This window comes from Centruroides sculpturatus, unplaced genomic scaffold (genome assembly GCF_000671375.1).
Source record: "Centruroides sculpturatus isolate CEXI.00-Female unplaced genomic scaffold, Cexi_2.0 scaffold197, whole genome shotgun sequence".
Classification (NCBI taxonomy): domain Eukaryota; kingdom Metazoa; phylum Arthropoda; class Arachnida; order Scorpiones; family Buthidae; genus Centruroides; species Centruroides sculpturatus.
This window is the reverse complement of record NW_019384591.1, coordinates 457,369-481,544: the sequence shown is the minus strand read 5'-3', so window position 1 is coordinate 481,544 and position 24,176 is coordinate 457,369. Positions and strand designations below refer to the sequence as shown.

The window sequence follows — 24,176 nt, the reverse complement described above, 5'->3', positions numbered from 1 at the left end:
GCTCATCGTAGTGGTGACCAGACCCTAAAGACTGGGAGGTTCGTCGTGGGTTCGCGCCACGGTCGGACAGGCTGGCTGCTTGGAGTTTTCCGGGTTTTCTCCTTGCCTATAACGACTGAATAGGAGGCCAGTTCCCCATAAAAGTCCTCCCGGAAGGCATTCATTTCCCGCGCGTACGTATGGCTGTTCGATACAGACGGCTAATCGGTCGCCTAGCGATCATACACATACACAAGTCTACTCGGAGAAAGAGCCTACATTGAGCTAAAATCTCCATATAAACACCATCGAAGAAGAAGAAGAAAAAAAAAATTGCTTCTAGTAAAACAGTCTTCCGCCCCTTTCTTTCTATGGAAAATATGAAGCATGCAGCTCATATAAGATATTTACTCCGAGAACGAGAATATGGACGCATGCGTTCGATTAGCCGGCCTTATGGATGGAATGGCCATACGCGCGCGGGGGAAATAATGCTTTCCGGGAGGTCTTTTAAGGGAAACTGGCCCCTACTCAGGCGTTATAGACGTGCAGAAAACCCGAAAAACTCCACGTGGCCAGCCCGTCCGAGTGAGGCGCAAACCCACGACCGAATTCCCAGTGTTCATGGACGAAGACCGCTTGGTCCAACCCTCCATAATGGTCATCTAATTGCGACTAGTCGAAAACAAAGTAGCTGACATCTGGCGGCCATCTTAAAAATAGTCCTATACGATGTTAATTTCTTAGCTTTCTTGTTAATTCATAAATATACACAGAAGAAGTAAGATAACTACTAGTTACTGCCACGTAGAAATTTAAAATTTTAATATAAGCTACTTAAACATGAAAACTGTTACGTAATTAAATAAAACACATAGTGTAAGAATTATTCCAAACAGGGAGCCACTGAGTTGTTTATTTATAAGTTCCTGATATATCAGTTGGCTGGTGAAATATTACAGTTGAGAATAAGGTAAGTTGATCAAATTTGTACAGTATTTTAGAAGAACTCTTTTAAGGAAAGGTTCTGTGTGAAATTAATGATACTGTGCATTACAAATTAGTTGTGAATTTACATTAACCTAAAGTTTNTATTTTGCTAATGGCGCCATCTACATTTATCTTAATGAAACTTAATAAATGCTGTATTATTTATTTATTTTCGTTTACTTCGAAAAATGCCTTTAAAGGTACAGTATTAATGACTATTATCAATTTATTTGTACGTTGCTTTATTGAATTATAAATTAAAACATTTATATTTAAATCTGTAACTTTTTTTTAAAGATCCTTTGCTTACACGGATATCGGTAAGTAAAATAAGTAAATAAATGGTTTAATGCATATTTCTGTAATATATTTATTAAATAACTATAAATTTTCATTATTTAAAGTCAAGATGCTGGATATTTTAAAGAGAAGTTTGGTGGATTCAGGAAAATAGTAAAAAATGTCGCCGAATTGGGTAAACTTACTTATTATAAATGTGATTTTAGTTTTTTGACTCGTCAACAAACTACATATAAATAAGCTTAAATATTATACAAATGACAGGTGGCTCGTAATAGCAAGAAGGCTCAATTCAAGCTCTGAATAAGACGGCACCTTATCAGACCTGTAGAACATACCCATAGGAGCAAAAAAATCAAAGGAATTGTACTTCTACAAGTGACCCTTTGTGAGATATGGTTCCTTGAAATCGGTTGTGCAAGATTGCGAGTTGTGTCACTCTGCCAAGATTATTACATTTAACTATTTAGCCCATGTGACTATGCCAGCTTTGAGGAGCCCACTCGACTGTTCGACATATTATATAGTTTTAGGGGGTGTGAGGGTTCGCCCCTACCCAGGCCCTGAGGTGTGAGCTATAGTGAGTATCGAAGCGCACAACTACGTGTGGAGCGTCAGTCGAGGAGAACAATGGTGATCCTTGATTTCATGGAGCATTGAGAATAGGCAGTATACTGATACATGTTATAAATTGACCTTTGGAGGCAAATATATTTCACCAAGAGTTGCATGTCTAGATATGGTTCCTTTGACTTTTTTGCTCATATAGGAAGGGTTTACAATTCTCAGGGTATGCAAAACCCTGAGAATTGTAAATCCCTCCTATTGCTAAATTTGCTATTACTATTGCTAAATGGTAAGATTCAGAGCTTGAATCTTAACACTTAGCAATTTTTAAGATACTGTTTTAATTTTTAAGTTTTCCCAGGGTTAGATCTAAGTTAACTTCTACTGTTTCTTGGGATCTTGGGCTCAAGATGTTTTTCATGTTCCTTTTTTTTTTTTTTTAACTTTTAAATATTAAACGTAAATAAAATTATTATTTTATTCTTTGTTGTTCATCTCCAAATGCTATAAGCAGTCTTAGCCAAAGATTGTCATTTTGATTGACTTTCTCTTGACCTTTTTTTAAAAATTTCCAGTAAAACCATTATGAAATTGCAATTAAATTTGTGAAATTTGTTTTAGACAAATCTTAGGCCTTTCTATCAATATATGTTCAAATATTGTTCAAATATTCAAATGTTATGTACTGGCCATTGTCCACATTACAATTATTTTTCAATTTTAACAAGAAATTTCTAAATTGGTATTGCTTACACTTTTATCTTCTATTCCATATTTAACAATTGTGCATTGTGCCTTGGGCCCCTAAAAGTTAGAGGTCCTGGTCTTAAGCTCTGTAGATCTGCCACTGAGCTCGCCAAGTCCTGAACAATTTCAGGCATTTTCCAATCCAACAATAACCCGAAAGTTGATCATCTTATCAAGTAAATATAAGAAGAATAGGCCTCAATTTAAGAGTCAGAAAATGTAAAAACTATTGCCAACTTTCAGGAGTCTTCTAACAAATGAGGAGAATTGACAATTGTACTTTGAGTCTATGGGCAGTTGTTTCTTGAAATGCTCTTTCCATGCTTAGTACTGCTTTCATTTTCACAATGTAAAGTGGGTATTCCTGTTGTTTTGTATATTTGTGTCTTTTATTAAAATTTAAAATCTTACCCTCAAAAAAGTTATTTTTTTTAATTTTATGTTATCAGTTTTTAAATATAGACTGATAACATATCAGAATTATGTTTCCATTCCATTTGTAAGAACGATTAATTCATCAGTGGCTATTTTTTATTTTTTGATATTTTGTTTGTAGTTCTGTTTATATCTTTATTACTTTTTCGCTTTCTCTATTATTAAATATATAGTGTGATACGAGTTTTCAAGGATTTTTGATTTTCATTGTTTTGCCAATTTCCTGTTATGTTAACAAGAGTAAAAGGAATAAAAATCATATTAGTTATTCATATTATGTATGTTTATTTATAATATCATGATATCTAAGCAGTGTAAAAATGAAAATAAAATAATGAATTAAAAATTGAAAACATTAATTAAATTAATAAAAATGTTTATGAGATGTTAAATAAAAACTATTAACATTATAACTATATGTTCTTTATTTATTCTTCATTTTCTATTTCCTTTATGTTATGAATATATAAATAGGTTAGGTATTCTTTAGAATCATTTTCTTTTAAATTTATAATACTAATAAAGATGAACATTTGTTACAAATATTGTTTCAGATTTGGTATTTATTTACATTTTATTGTTCTATAGAAAATTTGTTCTTATGAAAAAAACAAAAAAAGAATTACTATAAGGCAAAAAATTAATCTGAATCTTTCATGTGCTACTGTATTTTAATATAATGCTATGCTGCATATTGATCAAGTAATATGAAAAGAACATTGTTTTGATTTCTGCATATTGTTTTTAAAAAATCAGCTTTCCATTTTGCATTATTTTATTATTTTACATATTTTTCTAGTACTTTATATAAATATTTTATAGTAATACTTATACTAAGGTTATAGCAAGAAAACTTTATTATCTTTTTATTTAGAATTCACAATAGTTCAATTATAAAATTTTTAAAACATCTCAAGGTGATAAAGAATGAATTCTCTAGTTTACAGCCAAGTTATCCTTGCTCTTAATATCCATTGTACATGTCTTCATCCTACCAAGACTATTTTCAGAACCAGTTTTGGGAGTTTAGTTCATCCATCAACATTGAAAGTACTAAAAATATAAACATATACATAATACAAGAATATTTTTATTACTCTTTATTAAAGCAATAAAGAATCCTAAATATAATATCATTTAATAAAATTTGTTTTAATACTAAGATCATTATCAAGTTTAATATTACATATATAAATTATTTTATAAATTGTGTTTATATTTAAAATTAAAATACTTTGATATTTTGCTTTTAAATAATTTACTTCTATTTTTGTTTTTTTTTTTGTTTTTATAAACAAACATATAAATACGTTTATTAAATTGAAACATAAAAAAATATGATTAATTAAAACAATTACTTGGTTAATTATGTGCATATTTTGTTTGAAAATAAGATTTAACATTCATAAAAGTAATAATACATTGCTTTACATATTTAAAATGCACTTTTTTCAAATTTAAAATTGAAAAGCAGCCTAAATATGATATATTTCTTTGTCATTCATCAAAAGTCTTAAAATCATTTTTTAGGAAAGAACAAGCAAGCATGAAACCAAATGTAAATGATGTAAGGAAACAAAATAAATTAGAATCTGAATTTCTGTGGGCTAAATGGAGACAAGGAGTCATGTGTGGGCTCATCAACTGAAGGTCATTCCATGAAAAAGTGGTTTCACTATGATATTCCCAGAAAGAATGCACCTCAGAATCAGCATATTTTGTTATTAAATAGGTTTTTTTTGTAAGGAGAGGAAACAGTATTTCAGTCTTCCTCTGCTTTCTCTATTATTCACACGTTATTTATATACAATTTTTGTAATTGAGGAAAATATTCAACATATAATGACACTGAAAGAAAAATTGTTTTTATTCTGTTAAGTTTACTTTATTTTGAATACATCATTAATCTTTTTTATTGTGTAATACTTCTAATCATCATCCAGCTTTTTTCTGAATCCGTTTTAAAAGTGTTATGTATTTTAAATTTGAATTTTACCTTAAATTCAAAGCAATATTTAATACTGTAAATCAACATTCTTCAACCTTGTCATACCTGTGGACTGGCAAAAATAGGAATAATATTTTGAAGACCAGCAGAAGGCTAAAGATAAATTTTCTTAGACTTAATCTGTTTAGATGTGGGTGACATGTGCAACTGTCATAACTGACTGTAACAAGATACTGATTACTGTGTATTGCAATGGTGTTGCTTTCCTTTGCATGTTGATCACTCACTCTCGAGTCATGCACAGTCACAATATAATATGAGTTTTTGCTATATGTCCCCAATAAGCAAGCTGATGCAATACTGCAATACATACTAAGTTAAGTGTAACAACAGGGTGTAAGGGGTAGGGGTAGGTCATGAGACTGACACTTGTTTGATAACTGTTATGCATAAATGTAATTATTTTATATATTCTTTTAATTATTATTATTATACAGTAATTATAGTGGTATCTAATAATTTTAATAAAATTTGAGTTATAAGAACTTTATTTAAACAATTGCAATAATAAAAAATAAATAAAAATTGTTTATATTAATTACAAGTTTAAAACATTATTTTGTTGTTACAAAATTTCCTGTCCGAGGTCAAAGAACACTATGGTAGATCACATAAATTGACTAAATCTTTAAACAGATTCTATTTATGTGTAATATATTTTGAATGAATTGTGTTTATATTAATAACTTAGCAAAATATCAGTTTATTTTTAATTAGTATTAAAAACTGCTCATATATTACTTGTATATAGAGAACTAGCATATTTCTTGCATGTCAGAGTATAATTTCATCAAAACTTGTTTTATTAAAACTTGTTTTTATTAAAACATAAACTTGATTTAACAATCTGTTTATGAAATTTAATGTACAATTAATGTTTATATATTAATTGTAGGGAAAATATTCAACATATAATGACACTGAAAGAAAAATTGTTTTTATTCTGTTAAGTTTACTTTATTTTGAATACATCATTAATCTTTTTTATTGTGTAATACTTCTAATCATCATCCAGCTTTTTTCTGAATCCGTTTTAAAAGTGTTATGTATTTTAAATTTGAATTCAAAGCATATATACATTATTATATATACATTATTATAATTACATAAAATAAAAGAAGTTTAGCATCTTATCATGTAATATTTACAAATAATTCTGCATTCATAAGTTGCTATTGGGAGAAAACTATAAATCTTGTCTTTAAAAGATTAAAGAACATCACAAAGATTATGTTATTATTATATGTGATAAATTATAATAAATATATGTATAGTATAATGTTTGCTTATATAATAATATAATCTTTATGCTTAAATATTAACTAGATTTACAAATCTGTACCCCAGAAACAAAAGGTCAGATGTCACAGAATTGAAATTTTACAGTAAAGCTTGAGCATTACTATCCTAGAGTGTTCTCCATTCCTCATCTTTATCTTCAATTAAGCATTATCTTCCATTCATACTGTACATTTCTATATTCAATATTTGACTCAACGGTGAGAAAATGATGTTTCTAAATGGACCATTGAGTTCTTCATTGAGACTAGTGACATCAGCGCTGTTTCACTGTTGAGCTCAATGGTCTCAACGATCTGAAAGACCATTGAGTATTCAACAAACTAACATGACAGCTTCCACGAGAAAGTAAATTTTGCATATAGAAACTATCCATTCATTCTTGCTGTGGATACTGTAATAGTGTACAGATTTATGAATGATCTGTATATGATAAAACATGTGATTGCACAATTATGTTGATAATTTCGTCAATATTGAAATATTAAGCTTTTTTTCATAAACAAACTACCTCCATGAATACAAAATCAATGTACCAAGAACCTGTTTCCGGTGTGCTTCTCTGTAAAACAAAGTGTTACCTCCATGAATTTGTCCAAAATTGATTACAACCTATATTTGCCCTTTTTAAGTCTACCTAATGATATAATATTCAAGAAATTTGAATTATTAAAAAAAGACCTAGTATACAAGAAAATGATACATATAAGGGTTCATTTGAATAAAAGGATTTATTCAAATAATGGTTAAGTGAGTTACTTTAATTATTTAGCAAAACAATTATAATTGTTATCTTCTCCTTAATTAAGTCGGCCATCATGAAAAGTGGCTTTCAATGGAAATGTTTCTTTTTTCTACAAAACGTAACATCAAATCGTTCAATGGAGGGACTCACTGGAAAATTCACTGTTGAGTCAACCATTGTATATAGAAACATACAGATTGTGTATGAAAGTATGCATTGGAGCATCAGGTTTTTATTTCAGAAGTTCCAGAGAGATTTGTAGGACCTTTCTCCAAAAATGTTGAACAACTGACCTGATATATTCTATGTTCAAATGTTCAACTTATGAAGACCTATAAGCTTAGGTCAATAACGTTTTTGTTCATTAAATTGTGTTGGAGTATATTTTAAGGTGAAATTTATTTCTGATAGTTCCTCCAGTTGCTAGAAGAGTTACAACTGTTCTTTTACCTTCAATGGTTATCATTTGTTGGGTCATATGTCCTCACATTCTCTCATTGGTGACTTTATTATGATGTATTTTCTTCATTAAATTATTGTTTTGACGCATGTAATTAGTTATAAATGTTCTGCATTATAACTAGTAAGATACCAAATTAATGTTTGTCTGAATCCTTTTATTTGCTGAAGTTTTTAACTATTGGAACATTCTTTACATGATATGTAATACAAAAGTTGTGGCTATGTATTACTTTCCTGGCTGTTATGTATAACACATGGAAATTATGACAATTGGTCAAAAAATGATCTCTCTGAAGACTTTTACATTTCTGGACTCAGGACCTTGAAATGATGAAAAATGCAAAACAATTTTGGGGGGTTTTCCTGGGGACCAGGTGTTATAATTTTGTTCACTCACTTTGAAGCTTAATAACTCCTGAGCCTTTTGTTGAAAGTTTTTGAAATTTTGCAGGGAGATTTGTGTATTAGTGGCATTGATGCATTTAAATGTTGGTGGTTAAAGCTTGAGGAGATGGAGATATAGAGGGGTCATGTGTCATATCTTTATTTTGGATTTGATGAAGACTTTTCTTGTTATTAGCATTTACAGTTTTTTTTATAAAACTCATCTGTATCCTCAAAATGAAGCTTTTTGCTATTTTATAATAATTAATAATATTAAAAGTTTTTTAAACAAAATATCATAAGAAATAGTGTTACATGCAATTTTAAATGTTTTTGCCAGGAAAGTTATGTGACTTGTGAAATTTATTATTTTTTTTGATAGGACATGAGACATGTCTAGTCCTCATCACTCTATAACTGATTGGCATCATCCTTACATGAAGTGCTCCTGTAGAATGCTTTCATTGTTTATTGGACCAGTTTCTGTAAGTCATCACACTTAACTTTATCAATAAAAAGACAAGTAGTATTGCCAGGTGAAAGACTCACTTGGAGCAGCAAATGTTGCCACTTTTTCCTAATTGACCTGATTTTTCAAAATTCCTCTTCCATTGTTCATATTTCTTTTCATGTTGTTTAATTAAATAATCCTAACCCTAAAATAAAAAAGTCTTACTCCTAAATAAGCAAATAAGCAACCATGATTGGTTGTCCATTTGCCTAATTTGGCATTTGGAGGCAATAGGGCATGTGTTACACAACTGGCATCCTGATCCAAAAGTACCAAGTGACAACAAACCTTATTACAACTGGATATTTCATTTCTAAAGAATAGTTCTACATGTCTTAAGAATAGAATGGAATAGAAATAATAGTGCAATCAAGTCTGATCTTCAAATATTTCATTTTAGCATTAAAATGGGCATCTGACCTTTTGCATCTAGGGTTCAGAATTTAGTTTTATCTTTTATGTAAATAAATAACAATAATGTATTTTAGAATTTATAAAACTGTACAGTGGAACATCAATTATCTGAGATAATGTAGACTGATACTATCTTGGATAACTAAAAACACGGATAAAACAGATAGCCACAGACATTTTGGATTAGAAATTATGAATATAACAGATTTGTATGATATATACACTTTTACGTCTCTTTTTATATCTTAGTGTTATTTAATCATATATAAGAACAATTTTTACATCATTTATTGTACAGCTAATATAAGCAAGGGTGTTTACTACAACTTTTCCAAGGAGGTCAAAAGAGATGTACAGTACTCCCACTGTCATAATTATTGTGTAAGCAAGAGTGACAATAGATTATATCAAGTAAACAAACATCATTACTAAACCTAATACATTTAAAGCTATGCACTAACCAAAGCTGAATATTATCAGGCTAGAAATGGTCATAATATTAATGATTTATAAGACAATTTGTCATTAGAGTTAGGCATTAGGCACCATCTCTTGATAAATTAAATTTATCGAGAGATGCTATAATATTCGGCTTTGGTTGGTGTATAGCTTTATATCAAGTAATTGATCATACTACTGAGTGAGGAGAAATTTCCAATACTTCTTAGGGAATAAATTATAAGGTTTCAACTTACAAATCCAGTACCATCTTAACATATTGGCATATTGGGCAGTTGCCTGGGGCCCACACTAAATTATGCAAAGACTAGAATGTAAATTTAATTTTCCACTCGCATGCCAGTTGTATAGGCAGGGCCTAGGGCCCTATAATGCTGTTAAGACAGCCCTATCCAAAGCCTCTCTCTCAATTAGAAGACCTGATCCAGGTAGGGCAAATGACTTGTTTGCTCCCTACCAGCATATGCCCTTGAAAATATAACTGCAATAGTTCTAAGAATAAAAATCTTTATTATTGTAGTTACATTTTAATATGAATGATTTGTCTCAGATTGAAGTTAAATGATAAAACATAACAGAATCAAATCATTTTGGAATACATATTATCATTTTAAACTTTCTTTTATGAATTACAATATAAGAAAAATAATGTATCTAGTTACAGGTTCAAAACAAAACTCTCCTCAGATAATGCAGAACCTCAGTTAATTAGGACTCAAATAATTATGGTTCTACTGTATTTTGTAATTAGTTAATTTAATATTGAAAGTTATTTTTAAATTATTTATTTTTTGCAGTATTTATAGATGCACCACATATTATACCCAATGATAATCCTGCAGAAGGTTCTTGCTTACGACCAGGTAAGATGTTTGAAACAATATTTTTTTAATTTGTAGTATACTGTATTTTTCATAAAATAATGTATTCTCTAAATAATATTTTAATTTTTAGGCCGTGGTTGGTGGTTTACGCAAAAAGAGAAAACTTTTGATCCACGATTAGATTCTAATGTTTGTGTAGGATTTGATGAATCTTTACAGCTTATTAAAGAAACTTTTGAAGCACATGTACGTATAAATGTCATTTAATAATGCATTTCTTTATATTCTGAATATAACACTGATGGTTTATAATGTAAATTTGATAAATTTGCATTTATTAAATAAAATAACATATAGATTCAATAGAGGTCAAACCAAACACTGGACAGTTTCATCCAAAAAATGTGCTATGTTACATAATATTTTGTTAATATAGAACATGGATTATATAATTTCTTGGCAATTCTATGCTGATACCATTCTGAAACAATGTGCAATGACTTTAATATTTTTGGTGGTTACTTTTTCTATAATTAATTGACTTATGTTACATTTCCACACATCAGACATTCTTTCAAATACAATGTAGTTAAGAAAACAATATGAAATAATTGGCAATGTAATAAATTTACTTGTTTAAAAACAAAAGCTTTCTTTCAAAAATAGGCAGATGGCACTGAAAATTAATCAATCAAATGCAATAATTAGCTATAAATGAGACTGAAGCTTAGTCCATAAAAAATATATATTTGAAAAAATTTATAGAACATTTTCAGTTTTAATAAGAATTCAGACTGAAAACAGATGCAAAAAGCTAGCAGTTTCTAACAAAGCTGAATGTGTCACCATGATTATCCTGAATTATCATTATTAATAAAAATATTTCTTTAAACAAAATTTTTTAATGTTTATTAATTTAATAATTTTTAACTTATTATTAACTTATAAAAAGTATGTTTTTCAAATAGAATGATTATTTACAGATTACTTCAATTATTGAAGAATTAACTATCAGTTGACAATTTAATTAGTATTATTAACAATTAGAAAATTATTAATTGGTACATTTCTAATTGTCATAAACTCCCACCCACTTTTAAAGGACTAAGATAGGATTTGCCCCCATGCAAAAATAGCAGCATATGTGAATTCAGGAGATCAATTAAAATATATTTAAAAAATGTATATTTATATATATAATTTTAAAAAACTTTCAAAAACAAAAGTCTCTTTAAAAATGAATATAATAAAAATCACTCTAATCTTTTCAACAGTCCTTTTTAGCAAGCTCCACTATAGTGGTAAAGTGCGTATGTTAGGACTTTTGTTCATCTGTCAGATGTCCACACGCATGCACAATGACTTCATTTTTGTTAACTAAGTGTTATGTTCTGTTCAATTCATTTATTGAGCATGACCATGTGCATATGCAACAACTACATGATTCCAAGAATTTATAAAATTTATTTTAAACAAAATTAATATTTGATTCACTTTTGTAGAGCGTGCTATCAGATCGGTTTGACCAAGCTTGTTTTATTACCGAAGAGATGTACTTACACCATATGCATTTTGAACTGCATCAATTAACAGTTCCTCTTCAGTGGTAGGAATAAATAATAATAACAAGAACTCTAGTATACGAGAGTACATCTCTTCAATAATAAAAAAAGGACTGTTGAAAAGATCAGAGTGATTTTTATTATAATGATTTTTAAAGTGACTTTTCATTTTGAAAGTTTTTAAAATTATATATATAAATATACCTTTTTTTAAATAGCAGCATAGTTTAAATTTACAAAATTGTAGAGCATCTCAGGATCAGTATAAACATTTTAACAGGACAAAAATATTTTGTACTGATATCTACTCAGTAGATATCATTATGCACAGTATGCATTTTTTGACGATAGCAAAAAATGATGGAACTGCGTGAGGGTTCTGCATTGCCTTGAGTGCTCAAAATTTTGTTTATTATCAATAGAATGCAGTGATCAGCTGAATTGTGAAAATAATTTTAATGTAATCTAATGCATCGATAATTTTTATATTTAAATTAAAAGAAAAATTAACTTGGTGCATTTTATTTTATACTATAGGGCCATTTTGATGGAATTCTTGGATTTAGTCAAGGTGCTGCATTGGCAGCTTTGTTATGTGCTCTTCAGCAAAATAAAGGTAAGAAATAGTTTAAAACTCAATTATATACTAATAAAGATAATGAATAATTCAAATTGATGTTAGTATACAGTATGATACTGTTTGTTAAAATTGCAATACCATAAAGGAATTATCCAATTAGAATAAAATTATACCACACATTACTGATATGACTGTACATAAATGAATAAATTTTCATAAAAATTACACAATTATTCTTAATAAAATCAGTAGCTTGTAAAGCATCTGTGAGCTACAATAAGAGTGGTTGTACATAGTGCAATGAATTGAAAAGGCTTTGGATGGTGTCCTGGGGAATTGCTTGCCAGATGGCTTGTTTGGATGTTTCCGTAGTTCATTGGTATTGACTGCTGGAGGACTTTGATTGGTCAGTTTGTAAGTGACCATATCCCAAATATGTTCAATAGACAACATGTCTGGCAAACAGATAGGCCAGGGAAGAAGTAGTAGTTGCTGTGCCTTGAAGAGGATTTGAACATTCCTGGTAACGTGGGTTCAGGCATTGTTCTACTGGAATATAATGACAGGAAGGATATGACTTCTGTCTCTACAACTTTTTTGATGTAGTGGTCACTGTTGAAGATTGCCCTCAAATCATAGCAGGTGAGATTATGAATGGTATCTAATGGCACCTCACATTATCTCATTTGGCATTCAGCCAATATGGCACTCTAAAATGCAAGCTGAAAGATGGTGTTCACCATACCTTCTAAAGCTCATGTGGCCATCATTGTGGTCCAAATCGGAACTTGTCTGAAAACATGACTTACTGCTAATCAGCATGCTACTGTTGCCTGTTTTAGTGGTTTAGGGTCAAGGGAATCTGTACAAAGGCACATGTGCAATCAGTTCCCTTTGAAGCAAGCAGCATCAGACTGTACTGGCAGACAATATTACATCTGTTGCAGTACTCCACTGCTGTGTTAACACTTGGAATGATGCAGAATGGCTCATCACTGTCATATGAAAGAGATGTCATCATATTTTCTAGTCCACTGCTGAATTTTCAATGCACCCAGTTTCTCCAGTCCACTGCCGCCATATGCATCACTGTCATGGGGTTATGTCCTGCAGGAGCAACAAAATTGTGGTATGAAAATCTACCTTCATGCAGGCCAATCATTCATTCACATTCAAACTCTGTCATTTGTTGGTATTGTGTCCTTCATTGTTGACAAGGGATAGTGAGTGCTGGAAACACTTTTAGGGTGCGACTATGCAGACGCGAATTTAGAGCGAGCGAGAGGTTACGAGCGATTTAGTTTTCGCAAAGGAAAACCACGCACAAACGCGAAGCGAGAAATAACGCTGGCGAGAGCGAATTTCTGGTTCTCGCACATATCTGACAGGTTTGATATTTATCGCGTCTCGCCTCTTCTCGCCACATATTCTTACTTTCTCGGAAAATTCGCTCGCTCGCGTCTGCATAGTTGCACCCTTACAGTTCATATCCACAATGTACTATGTATATGGTACCTAAACAACCCTGTATTTATACCCCTACTGAACAGCTAAGAGGGTGCTACTGAGCATATATGTACAATCACTGCAATTTTGATCATTTGCATACCACACCCTGATTTACATATCCTGTAAATTTCAAGCTAATATCACAATTTCTTCATGGTGTTACAATTTTCACAAACAATAGAGTACTTTTATACATGTTATATTTATTTCCTATAAACTTATACATACATACATATAAAGAACAATTTTGCTGATAAACATGATATTATTGTCATCTAAAATCATCATCATTATGAAAACACTAATTTAATAAAACAGTTGCCAAATTGGACATAAAACAACATTAAAAAGTTTTTAAGAAGCTTCTTTAATAAATCAGTGTCAATAAAGACATTTTTTTCATAAAAACAAGAAGTAAAAATTAAGCAAGTGTGGTAGCCAATAATTGAAGACTACTATCTAAGACATCAACACTATATGTCAATCTTACTACTTAAATATGTTATAATTCAATGTCACTTCATGCCAACATTTATTATATGATTATAACACTTACGTGTTGTGGCATTACAGGAGTGGAGTCTTGGAGAATGAACTCGTCTGACTTTAGAAAGTGAACTCGTCTGCTAGTACTTTCAATAGTATATAACTACCGTCTTCAGGTGGTCTATCGAATACAACAGATTAAGATTTTCAAACTCTAATCCGACAGTTTCACAAATTTCGGATTTTCGAAATTATCAAACAATATTTCTGACATTTTAACTGATTTTTCATTTTCGAATCTTATTTAAAAATCCTTCTGTGCATCATAGCGCGTGGAAGGAAAACAGTTTTAAATAAGCATGTTTTAGGAAGTATATGGCCATAAAAGTGCCCAGAACATGCATAAAGTATAAGATATGTCAAAAAGACATCTGAGTAGCAAAGACTTCAACATCGTGGATTGAGTTGTTTAAAAGCTGTTACTCAAATTTCTGGTAATTCGAGAGTTGGGGAGTTGCACGGTTCAATGGCAGAAATATAGAGACTCTCCCAAACAAATAGCTCTTTATGTTTGTTGCGGCATTTCAGTAATTTTGTTTTGCTCCAGAGCAGCTGGTAATTGTGGTCAAGCACTTTCTTTGCTAACTCTGTAACTGGCCTGCTGTTTTTGATGTCTTCTTGATGTTCAAGAATATGTGAACCTAACCTTATAGCTGTGGCCCCTATATAACTGATTTCTTCACCTGACAATACATGTTTTAGCAGGACTTGGTAGATTCCTGATTTTTCATTCCACTGATATCTGTCCCTATCATTACATAGCAGTCTTCTTAGACTTGGTGGCAGTGTTATTGTGAGAACGAAACCATTAGTTCTAAACATATGTGCAATTTTTAAAGAAATGGGGCCTAAATAGGGTATTGGGGAGGATGTGCTATTCTTAGGTTTTCCTTATTAGAAAGAAAAGATTGCGGAAATAATTTATTCTTAACACGGTTTTGAAGAAATGTAAATTTAGAGTGTGAATAACCAGCCTATAACATGGCATTATAAATGATAGATAACTCATCTTCCACTAGTGACTGAGTAGAAGGAAGAAGGTATGCCCTCAGTATTAGAGAAGAAATAGCAGAATTTTTGTAGTGTGATGGCTGGTAAGCAGTAGCAGGTACGATTTGCGGTGCTTTATTATTTCTATGATGTACAGTGAATGTAAGCTCCGGAGACATACATATGTCTAGATCCAGGAAGGAGATTCTATTGTTTTTTGCTCTTCAACGGTAAAATTAATTGAAGGATAAATGGAGGCTAACATTTGCGTGAATTGTTGTAAATCCTCATTGGAGCCATCCCACGCAATTAACACATCATCGATGTAATGTATATACATGAGAGGATACTGGATAGTTAAGGGGGCATTAAAAACTCGATGTTCTATATTCTTCATAATCAGTTCAGCTAAAACAGTAGATAGTGGGGAACCCATTGGTACACCTTGCGTTTGTTTATATATTTTTCCATTAAATTGGAAATAATTATTATGAGTGACAAGAAAAAGAGCTTCTCGCAAGTGTAGAACATGTGATATTGGGTGACTAGAATTGAGGAATAGAGTATTTGCCAGCATGACAGCCTCAAAATGCAGAACAGACGGAAATAAAGAAATGACATCGACTTTGTAAAGTCAGTATGAATTAGAGGGGAGGTTTCCTAATTTTTGTAATTTGTAGCTTTAGCTTGGTAACTTTATCTTCAATGGAGGCATGTGTTACAAATTCAGAAGGCAGAATCAAAGAAGTGATATGCTTTGCTAGCGCAGCCTCAAGATGGTATGTGGGATGGGATCTTTTATTGACTAGTTGTCTTAGCAGCCAGGAAGGTTTATGCATTTTTACCTCGAAAAATAACCATCCACGTAACAATAACAATAAAATTTTAACTAATTCAACTAATTACATCTTTTATTTTTAATTGTTAAAAAATCATTAGTTGAACTTTATGAAATATTTTAATTTCTCTATGTTAAATACTGCATAAAAATTTAATAAATTATAAAATTATAAATTTTAATTTAGTTTATGGTTTTATTATTATTTAATGATAAAAATGTTATATTAATTGTAGCATAATATTCTACAGTATCATACAATACTGTATTTATGTAATGAAAATTTAAAATTGGAATATTTTTTTTTGCAGAATTGGAGTATTCTTTTAACTTTGTGATTTTAATTGCCGGTTTCATAAGTAGATCAAGTTATCATAAATCTCTTTTCAAAGAATCAATTTCTATAAATAGTTTACATGTAATGGGTGAAACAGATCAAGTAATACCAAAAAGTAAGTATATTATTTAATTATTATCTATTAATTTGTTTGTAAAATATAAGCAATATAATATTATATGCAATCCAAAATTTCTTTAACGTTATCTTCCGTGTAAATACTAAGAGTGCTTTTTCCATGTCAATTCTGAGATTTGTCAGACTCATAATGAAAGTTGGGTGATGGAGATGGAATCCAACATATCCAGAACAGATTGTTCCTGAAGTAGTAGATCTAAGGTATCCTGGGTTCCCCAGAGACTGATATTTTTGTTGCCTTAGCTACCTACCATTGAGCAACTGATGATATTGATACAATATGTTTAGTAAAAGGCAACAACAATACAGGTATAAAAAATTTTAAATATATTCGAAAGGGTTAAATGGTGGTATGGAATGAATCCTTATTAAGCTGACCACAAAAAATAGTTACCTGGTAGGGTGGTCACCTTATAGAAATTTGTTTTGTCATGAATATAGAAATACAGTATGTTATATTCTTGGTGTAATGGATATATGCATACCAAATTCATGGTGTAATGGATATATGGCCTTATATTTATAGTACTATAATTATTAAACATTATAGTCATGCAGCAAAACAGTAGACATGAGTCAGCCTGAGCTGGATGGGGAAATATCAGATGAAAGAGATGGAAGGAGACATGGTTACTTCCTTGGGAGTTGACACATAGATCTGATCTTTTTCAGCTGTTTTGTTTTTTACATTTCTGAAACGTTTTTTATATTATCTTTGTCATAATTTTATTGTTTTATATTATTTTACAAATTTTATTACTTGCTCCTAATTACTCACATGATTCCTTTCACCTGACATAGACTCTTCCTGCTTGGATGATGCATGTTGTCTTTTGCTGCATGGACTATAATTATGATAAGTTTTTTAAATTTGTGCTTATTATATGATTGTTATTATGTTAAGTACAAGTGTACAGTACAGCTTATCATGCCAGCTTGAAATAACTTTATCTATAGTTTTAAGTTTTTTGGACTTTATCCACAGCCACATTTTTCTACTTGAGTTAATAATTCTATCAGTGAATGATTGCCAAGTTCTGTAGAAAGTGAACTGTGCTGTGCAATGCTTGAAAGCATGTCTTGTTGTACAATTGATTCACTAGTAACAGAACATTCTTGATTATTCATTTGACAATTATCCTCAGTTTTTGTCACTTTCACTTGCAATAGCATTCCAATTTGTCATTCTTGGTGAAGCACTTGAGTTTTTTCAATTCCATCTGTATCAACATTTATTGTGGTTGTCTCACTGGTTCATTGAGAACTGGAATGTAATCATCCATTCATCTATATCAGGAATGGTAAACCTTTTTGAGCCTGTGTGCCATATAGTAAGTACACTTAGCTTTAAAGGTGTTTATGCTTTAATTAGAATAAATGTAAAAAAGCTGATTGAAAAGAAGGATGATTGAGTGATAAATCAAAAGAATGGTTGAAAAAGAACAGATGATAAATCGAAATCTTATGATACATTTATATGATTGCATATTATATGATGCAATCATTGTATTTCTCCTTATGTTCCACTTTGGGCATGTGTGCCATAGGTTTGCCATCCATTATGTGATCATCACCATCCACAGTATTTGATGACACAAATCCACATTTCACAAAGTACTTTTTGATAGTTTCCAGTTTTACTTTTTCATCTAGTTTAGGACATAGGCCACATTAATAAGATGCATTTCAAATTTATACGGACACGAAAAAATTAAAGTGAAACCCAAATTTGCTGCATTAAGTGACAAATGTTGTATTAAAAATAACATGGATTTACATGTTTCTACACTGCAAAATAAGAATTTTAATTAAACATTAACATTTTGTCATTGAAAATAATAATTTTGAAAATTTTGTACAAAAAAACTGTTACATATTTGTCCGGACAGGTTTCAAATTGCAAAGTTTTCTTACAATTTAATGGCCAATGTAACCATCATTTAAATTAATTACATTAAATACTCGATTAGGTATTGTTTCAATTAGATTCTGAAGGGATTCAATCTTAAGTTTATCCCAAGCATCTGAAATTGCTGCCTTCAAATCATGAATTGTGAAAAACTGCTTTCCATTGGCATAAACTGTACGAACCATCATTGCCCAAAGATTTTTCATCGGATTCAGGTCAGGGCTTCTAGCAGGCCATGTCATCAGATTAATATTTTTACGTTTAAACCACATTTTTGTTGATTTAGAGGCATGCACAGGGACATTGTCTTGTTGAAAGATCCAATTTGGTTCACAAATATTTGGTCCAGCTTCCAATAAATGATCTTCAAGCATGCCTTGATACTTCTCTGAATTCATTCTTTGAGTTATAAATGCTAAATCTGTGGTTCCATTGAATCCAAATGCACCCCACACCATTATTGATCCCCCACCCATTTGGTGTTTTGAAAATATTTGTTTTTTGGTTCTTAAATCGTGCCAATAATACTTCCAACCATCTGGACCATCTAAGTTGAATTTTTTTTATAACTGAACAAAACTTGAATCATTCTTTGGACCATGTCATGTGTTTTTGTGCCCAATCAAGTCTGTTACTTTTGTGCTTTGCTGAAAGTAATGGCATTACAGCTTTTTTTCTGAATTTTAACATTAGAGATTTATTTAAAACTCTCCACACTGTTGTGCTGCTACAAGGCAAGTCTAATTCTTGTTTTATTTTTCTTACTGATGTTTGTTTTGTGGAGCAAACCTTGATGATTTGTCTACAATCTCGAGGTGTAAGCATTGGTTTTGGACCTGTCTTGAATTTTAGTACATCCTTGCCACTTCTTTTTGATAAATAATCACCAACAGTTAATTTTGGACGATTTATATATGCTGCAATTTCTCTTATTGACTTGCCTTGTGATTTATAGGCATCAATCTGCCCTTTTTCATAATCAGATAAATTCTTTGTTCTAACCATTTTAGAACTTTGAACAACATAAAGAATTTGTATTGCAATTAGATATCTAATTTGCATATTTTAATGCTTGAAACTAAACAATATTCTATTTAAGTCATGAAATGAGTGGCTGTCCAGCTAAATATGTAACAGTTTTTTGTACAAAATTTTCAAAAATATTATTTTCAGTAACGAAATGTTAATGTTTGATTAAAATTCTTATTTTGCAGTGTGGAAACATGTAAATCCATGTTATTTTTAATAAAACATTTGTCACTTAATGCAGCAAATTTGGGTTTCACTTTAATTTTTTCGTGTCCATATAAATTTTAAATGCACCTTAATAGTAGTTAATTCATGGATTGATGTGGTTTCATCCATTTTTGCAACCAGAGAATTTATCAGTTTCTTCTAATAAAGGATATTAAATGTGCAAATGACATCTTAATCCCATGGCTGCAAATGTGATGTCATGTTGGCATGAAAGAATGTCAGATGTCAAAACTATTTTAAATATTTTATGTGTGTACATATGCAATCATCAAGTTTACTATTCCCAATTAATCAATGACATATATTTATCATTGATTAATTGGGAATAGTAAACTTGACGTATATTGAATTATTGAATATATTCACAATTACATTGTTTGAGCGGGAACATATTTATATATTTTCTTCAAATTTTTGTTTTGTTCTTCTGAATTCATAATTACTTTTTATATATAAAAAATATGTAAAACCTCTGGTAAGAAAGCTATTGAAGTACTGATATCTGGTATTTTTTCCAGATATTCAATAAGAGAGAGATTTGTTGGGGTATTGTCATGAGCTGAATTCTGGTCATTCTCTCTCATCTTCAAGTGACAGATCCTGTTTTTGTGAATAGGCTTATCATTTATTAGAACTGTTAACGAACAAGAAAAACTTCTGTATAATATTTGTAAACAACATAAATATTATTTCCAAATATAGTAGAATGCTGATTATCTGTGGTAATATGGACCTGAATAAGTGAAAACTTGGATAAAGTGAACAGCCTTGACCATTTCAAATTAAAAATTACAAATATAAAATATTTAATGGTATCATTTTTAAGTCTCCTTTTATGCTTTAGAGAATGTAATCATATATAAGAACATTTTTATATTATTCGTAATTTTTCGTCCGATGGTTCTTTTTATTTTTTACATTATTCATTAAACAGCTAATACATAAGTTACAATAGTTTTAAGAATAAATGTATATTATTGGGCTGCAATTTTCAAACTAGATCTTTTAGTTTTCCACTATTCGCCATCTGTGCTTCCTTAATCTCAGAAATGGAGTTAGAGGAAAATCAAGACCAGATATGGAAAGGTTAGGGATCAGAGGCTCTGGTTAACTATATGGGAGTCAAACTTAGTCTGGACCAAAAGTCATGTGATTTTTTCATATTAAAAATATGATTAAAAATTGCAACCTGGCATTGTGATGATGTCATAATAAGTAATTGCCCATTGTAGTTACATTTTAATATGAAGAATTTGTCTCACATTAAAGTTAAATGACAAAAAAATAATAAAAATAAATTATTTTGTAACATATATATATAAACTGTTGGCCATTAAAAATACTACACCAGGAAGGAAAGCAAATAGCAGAATTATATTTATTGTACATATACAATATAATGTGAAAGACATGATTAAATTGATACGTAATTTTGTGGTACAGAGCATGCAGAAATTAGTACCCAGTGCAGTGGCCTCTGGCAGCAATAACAGCTGTAATCTGGCTGGGCATTGAGTCAAACAGAATTTGGATGGCAGGTACAGGTAATCCATGTGGTTACAACTTTATGCCAGAGTTTGTCTATTGTACTGGATGGTGAGTGGTGATATGCCAGTTTCTTGGCAACCACTGACCTGACATTCTCAATTAGTGACAGATCTGGAGAATGTTCTGGCTAGGGCAACAGTCAAACACTTTCTGTATTCAGAAAAGTCAGGAGAGCATGAGCAATATGCAGTTGTGCATTGTCCTATTGAAAGGTAGCGTAACAAAGGCCTTGAAGATAGCACATAGTGATGGGCCTTAACACATTAGAAATATAATGGCAGCTGTTCAAATTATTAGCTATGAAAACAAGAGATAACCAGGATGTGTATCCAACAGCACCCCACAACATCATTCCAGGTGCTGGGCTTACAAGATGATGATGAATGAAAACTGGCAATGATCATTCCCTTGATGCCTCCATACAAGGATATGGCTATCATGATGCTGTAAGTAGAACCGGGCTTTGTCTGAAAAGACATGATGCCACTCCTCTGTCCATGTTCATCATTGAACACATCATTTTATGTGTGCCTGTCTCTGATACAGTGCCAAGGGAAACCACAGTAATGGTCACCATACTGATAATCTGTGGTGCTGCAGACATCATTGCACTGTCTGTGCAGACACTTGTTGTTCTGAAAATGACCAAAGTTCCTGACTCAGGATACATGACGTGGCTGTAAAATCCTGCAAGGCCATGTGGAAAAAATGTCTGTTTTCTTGGGCCTTACTGATCAATAGCCGCTGAGATCCTGCACAGTGTTCTGGCCCTCATGAATCCATCGATTCCATATTCTCATGACAGTCCTGGGATCACAATCAACACAAGCAGCAATAGTGTGGAACAATAAACTGCAGTCCCTGTAGACTATGCTTCTGCATGATCAAACTCTGACACATACTGGTAGGCATTCCTCCTCCTTACACATGCACTGACGTGTGAATGCGATTTCCATGTGAGAAACTGGCTTTACAATCTTCCTGTTTATACAGATTATAGATGGCCTTACTCCTACCTGTTTTCTGAGCATACATTGAAATGCTAATCATTTGCATATCCCAGCATGTTGTACCTTTCATGCAAATTTTATATTTGTAACATGTTACCTTCATGGTGTAGCAATTTTAATGGCCTACAGCAGGGGTGTCCAACCCGCGGCCCGCGGGCCGCATGCGGCCCAAGGCNATTCAAAGTAGCCACGAAAACAATTAGAATGCTCGCACGGAGTTACGCGGAGGTATAAAAGAACACACCCTTTATTACATTTCATGTTGTACGAGGGTTTTACCCAATTCCCGAACCGTGTTAGTGAACCCATGCTATAAAAGCACTGTGTTATACGGGAATGTTCCCAATTCTTAAACTGTGTTAGAGTGAATCGGTGCTATAGAAGTGCCATATTATACGGGGGTTACCTGTATGTGGAAAGTTGTGTAGTGCTGCGCCACTATACTTCTTGTGTTCGGCGAGTGTATGTATACCCTTCTTGCATTAGGTCCATTATTTCGTACCTGGTATTGTATTTGTAATCTTTGTTTTTTGCTCTTCTGAACCACCTTTTTTTTGGGGGGACACAGCCGCCTTGTTTCAATTGGCTGTGCGGTGTTCACGTGTGGTGGTGACGTGGCACGATGGCGAGAGTTATAAATTGCCATACCACATGTGGAAGGACCCTCTTTTTGCTGACTGAGACTTGGGCTAGACAGGCGGAGGTACGCTGGAGTGTGCAAGAAGGAGTACGAATCGGTCGCGACAAAGGGACAGAAATACGCCATGAAAGGAATCAATCTGCATCGTCAAAACCACATGACCGAACCTATTTGTGAGAGGACCCTGGAATTTAAGGTGAAGTGTTTGTTCAGATGCGTACAGTAGTTTCAATGAGGGAGCTGCTTCTGTGAAGTGATTGTAAAAAAGTACTTTTCTTCTTCTTTATAATCATATCTGCGAAAGGAATAATTACTAATTGACGCGATCACGTTTTTTTATTTGTACCTAGTAGTGATAAGCTAAAGTGTAGTTATATTGCCAATTATTAAAAATTTTATTTCTTTCAACCCAAATCGTTTGTCTTATGTAAAGTCCTCAAGTAACAATTTTTACCCGACCTTTTGTCCGGAGTAATCTCGATACTCCTTTAGACATTACAGTTGTCTTGTTGCACTTGTGTTTAGAATAAAACATCTTTGTTCTTATAAATATCAATCAGCACTTCTTGTATTAAATTTCATCTTGTAAATAGGAAAATGTGATAAAAGCAAACAATTCATTGTATTAAATTCTCATATTGTATATAGAGTAATCATAAACTGAAATTATATTGTAATATAAATATATAATAATAATTAATAAAGAGGGCGTATCCATCTGTCAAGGCTGCTGGTGTCTTTTCTTGTGCATCTGGTCATCCGTATTAAGAATAAAAATTAATTGTTTTTTTTTTATTACTTACTAATACTAAAAGCCTAAATTTGTTATTATTAATTAATATAATTTATATTGGCAATAACAATAATAACAATTATGCAACGTTCTCCACTCAAACGGGGAAGACCTCCATTAAATCGTGCCAAACCGGAAAGTAAGAACCAGTTTTCTTCATCAAATTCTAGAACAATAATGGACTTTAACTTCAGCTCAGAAAAAAAACCTTTATGAAGAATCAATTAATGAAGTGAATTACAACCTAAATTCATCACAGACAAATGCAAACAACACTCCAGGTGAGTCAACCATTTCTGAACAAATCTCAATTAATAAACTGGATAACTCTCCAGACACTTACTTCAGTGTTATGGAATAAAATATCGGATTTGATTAACACCACTAATGACATA

At 31.5% G+C, this 24,176-nt stretch overlaps 1 protein-coding gene across 1 annotated transcript; it reads left to right on the top strand.

Moving 5' to 3' along the window:
- The first annotated feature begins 1,077 nt into the window (after positions 1–1,077).
- On the top strand, positions 1,078–22,485 carry LOC111624745 (esterase OVCA2-like). The gene is made up of 8 exons (XM_023367682.1): positions 1,078–1,169; positions 1,267–1,289; positions 1,374–1,444; positions 10,098–10,163; positions 10,255–10,370; positions 12,224–12,302; positions 16,461–16,601; positions 20,309–22,485. Exons 1-8 carry the CDS (start codon positions 1,158–1,160, stop codon positions 20,317–20,319), a joined length of 519 nt encoding a protein of 172 aa, XP_023223450.1. The 5' UTR covers positions 1,078–1,157; the 3' UTR covers positions 20,320–22,485.
- The last annotated feature ends 1,691 nt before the right edge of the window (positions 22,486–24,176 follow it).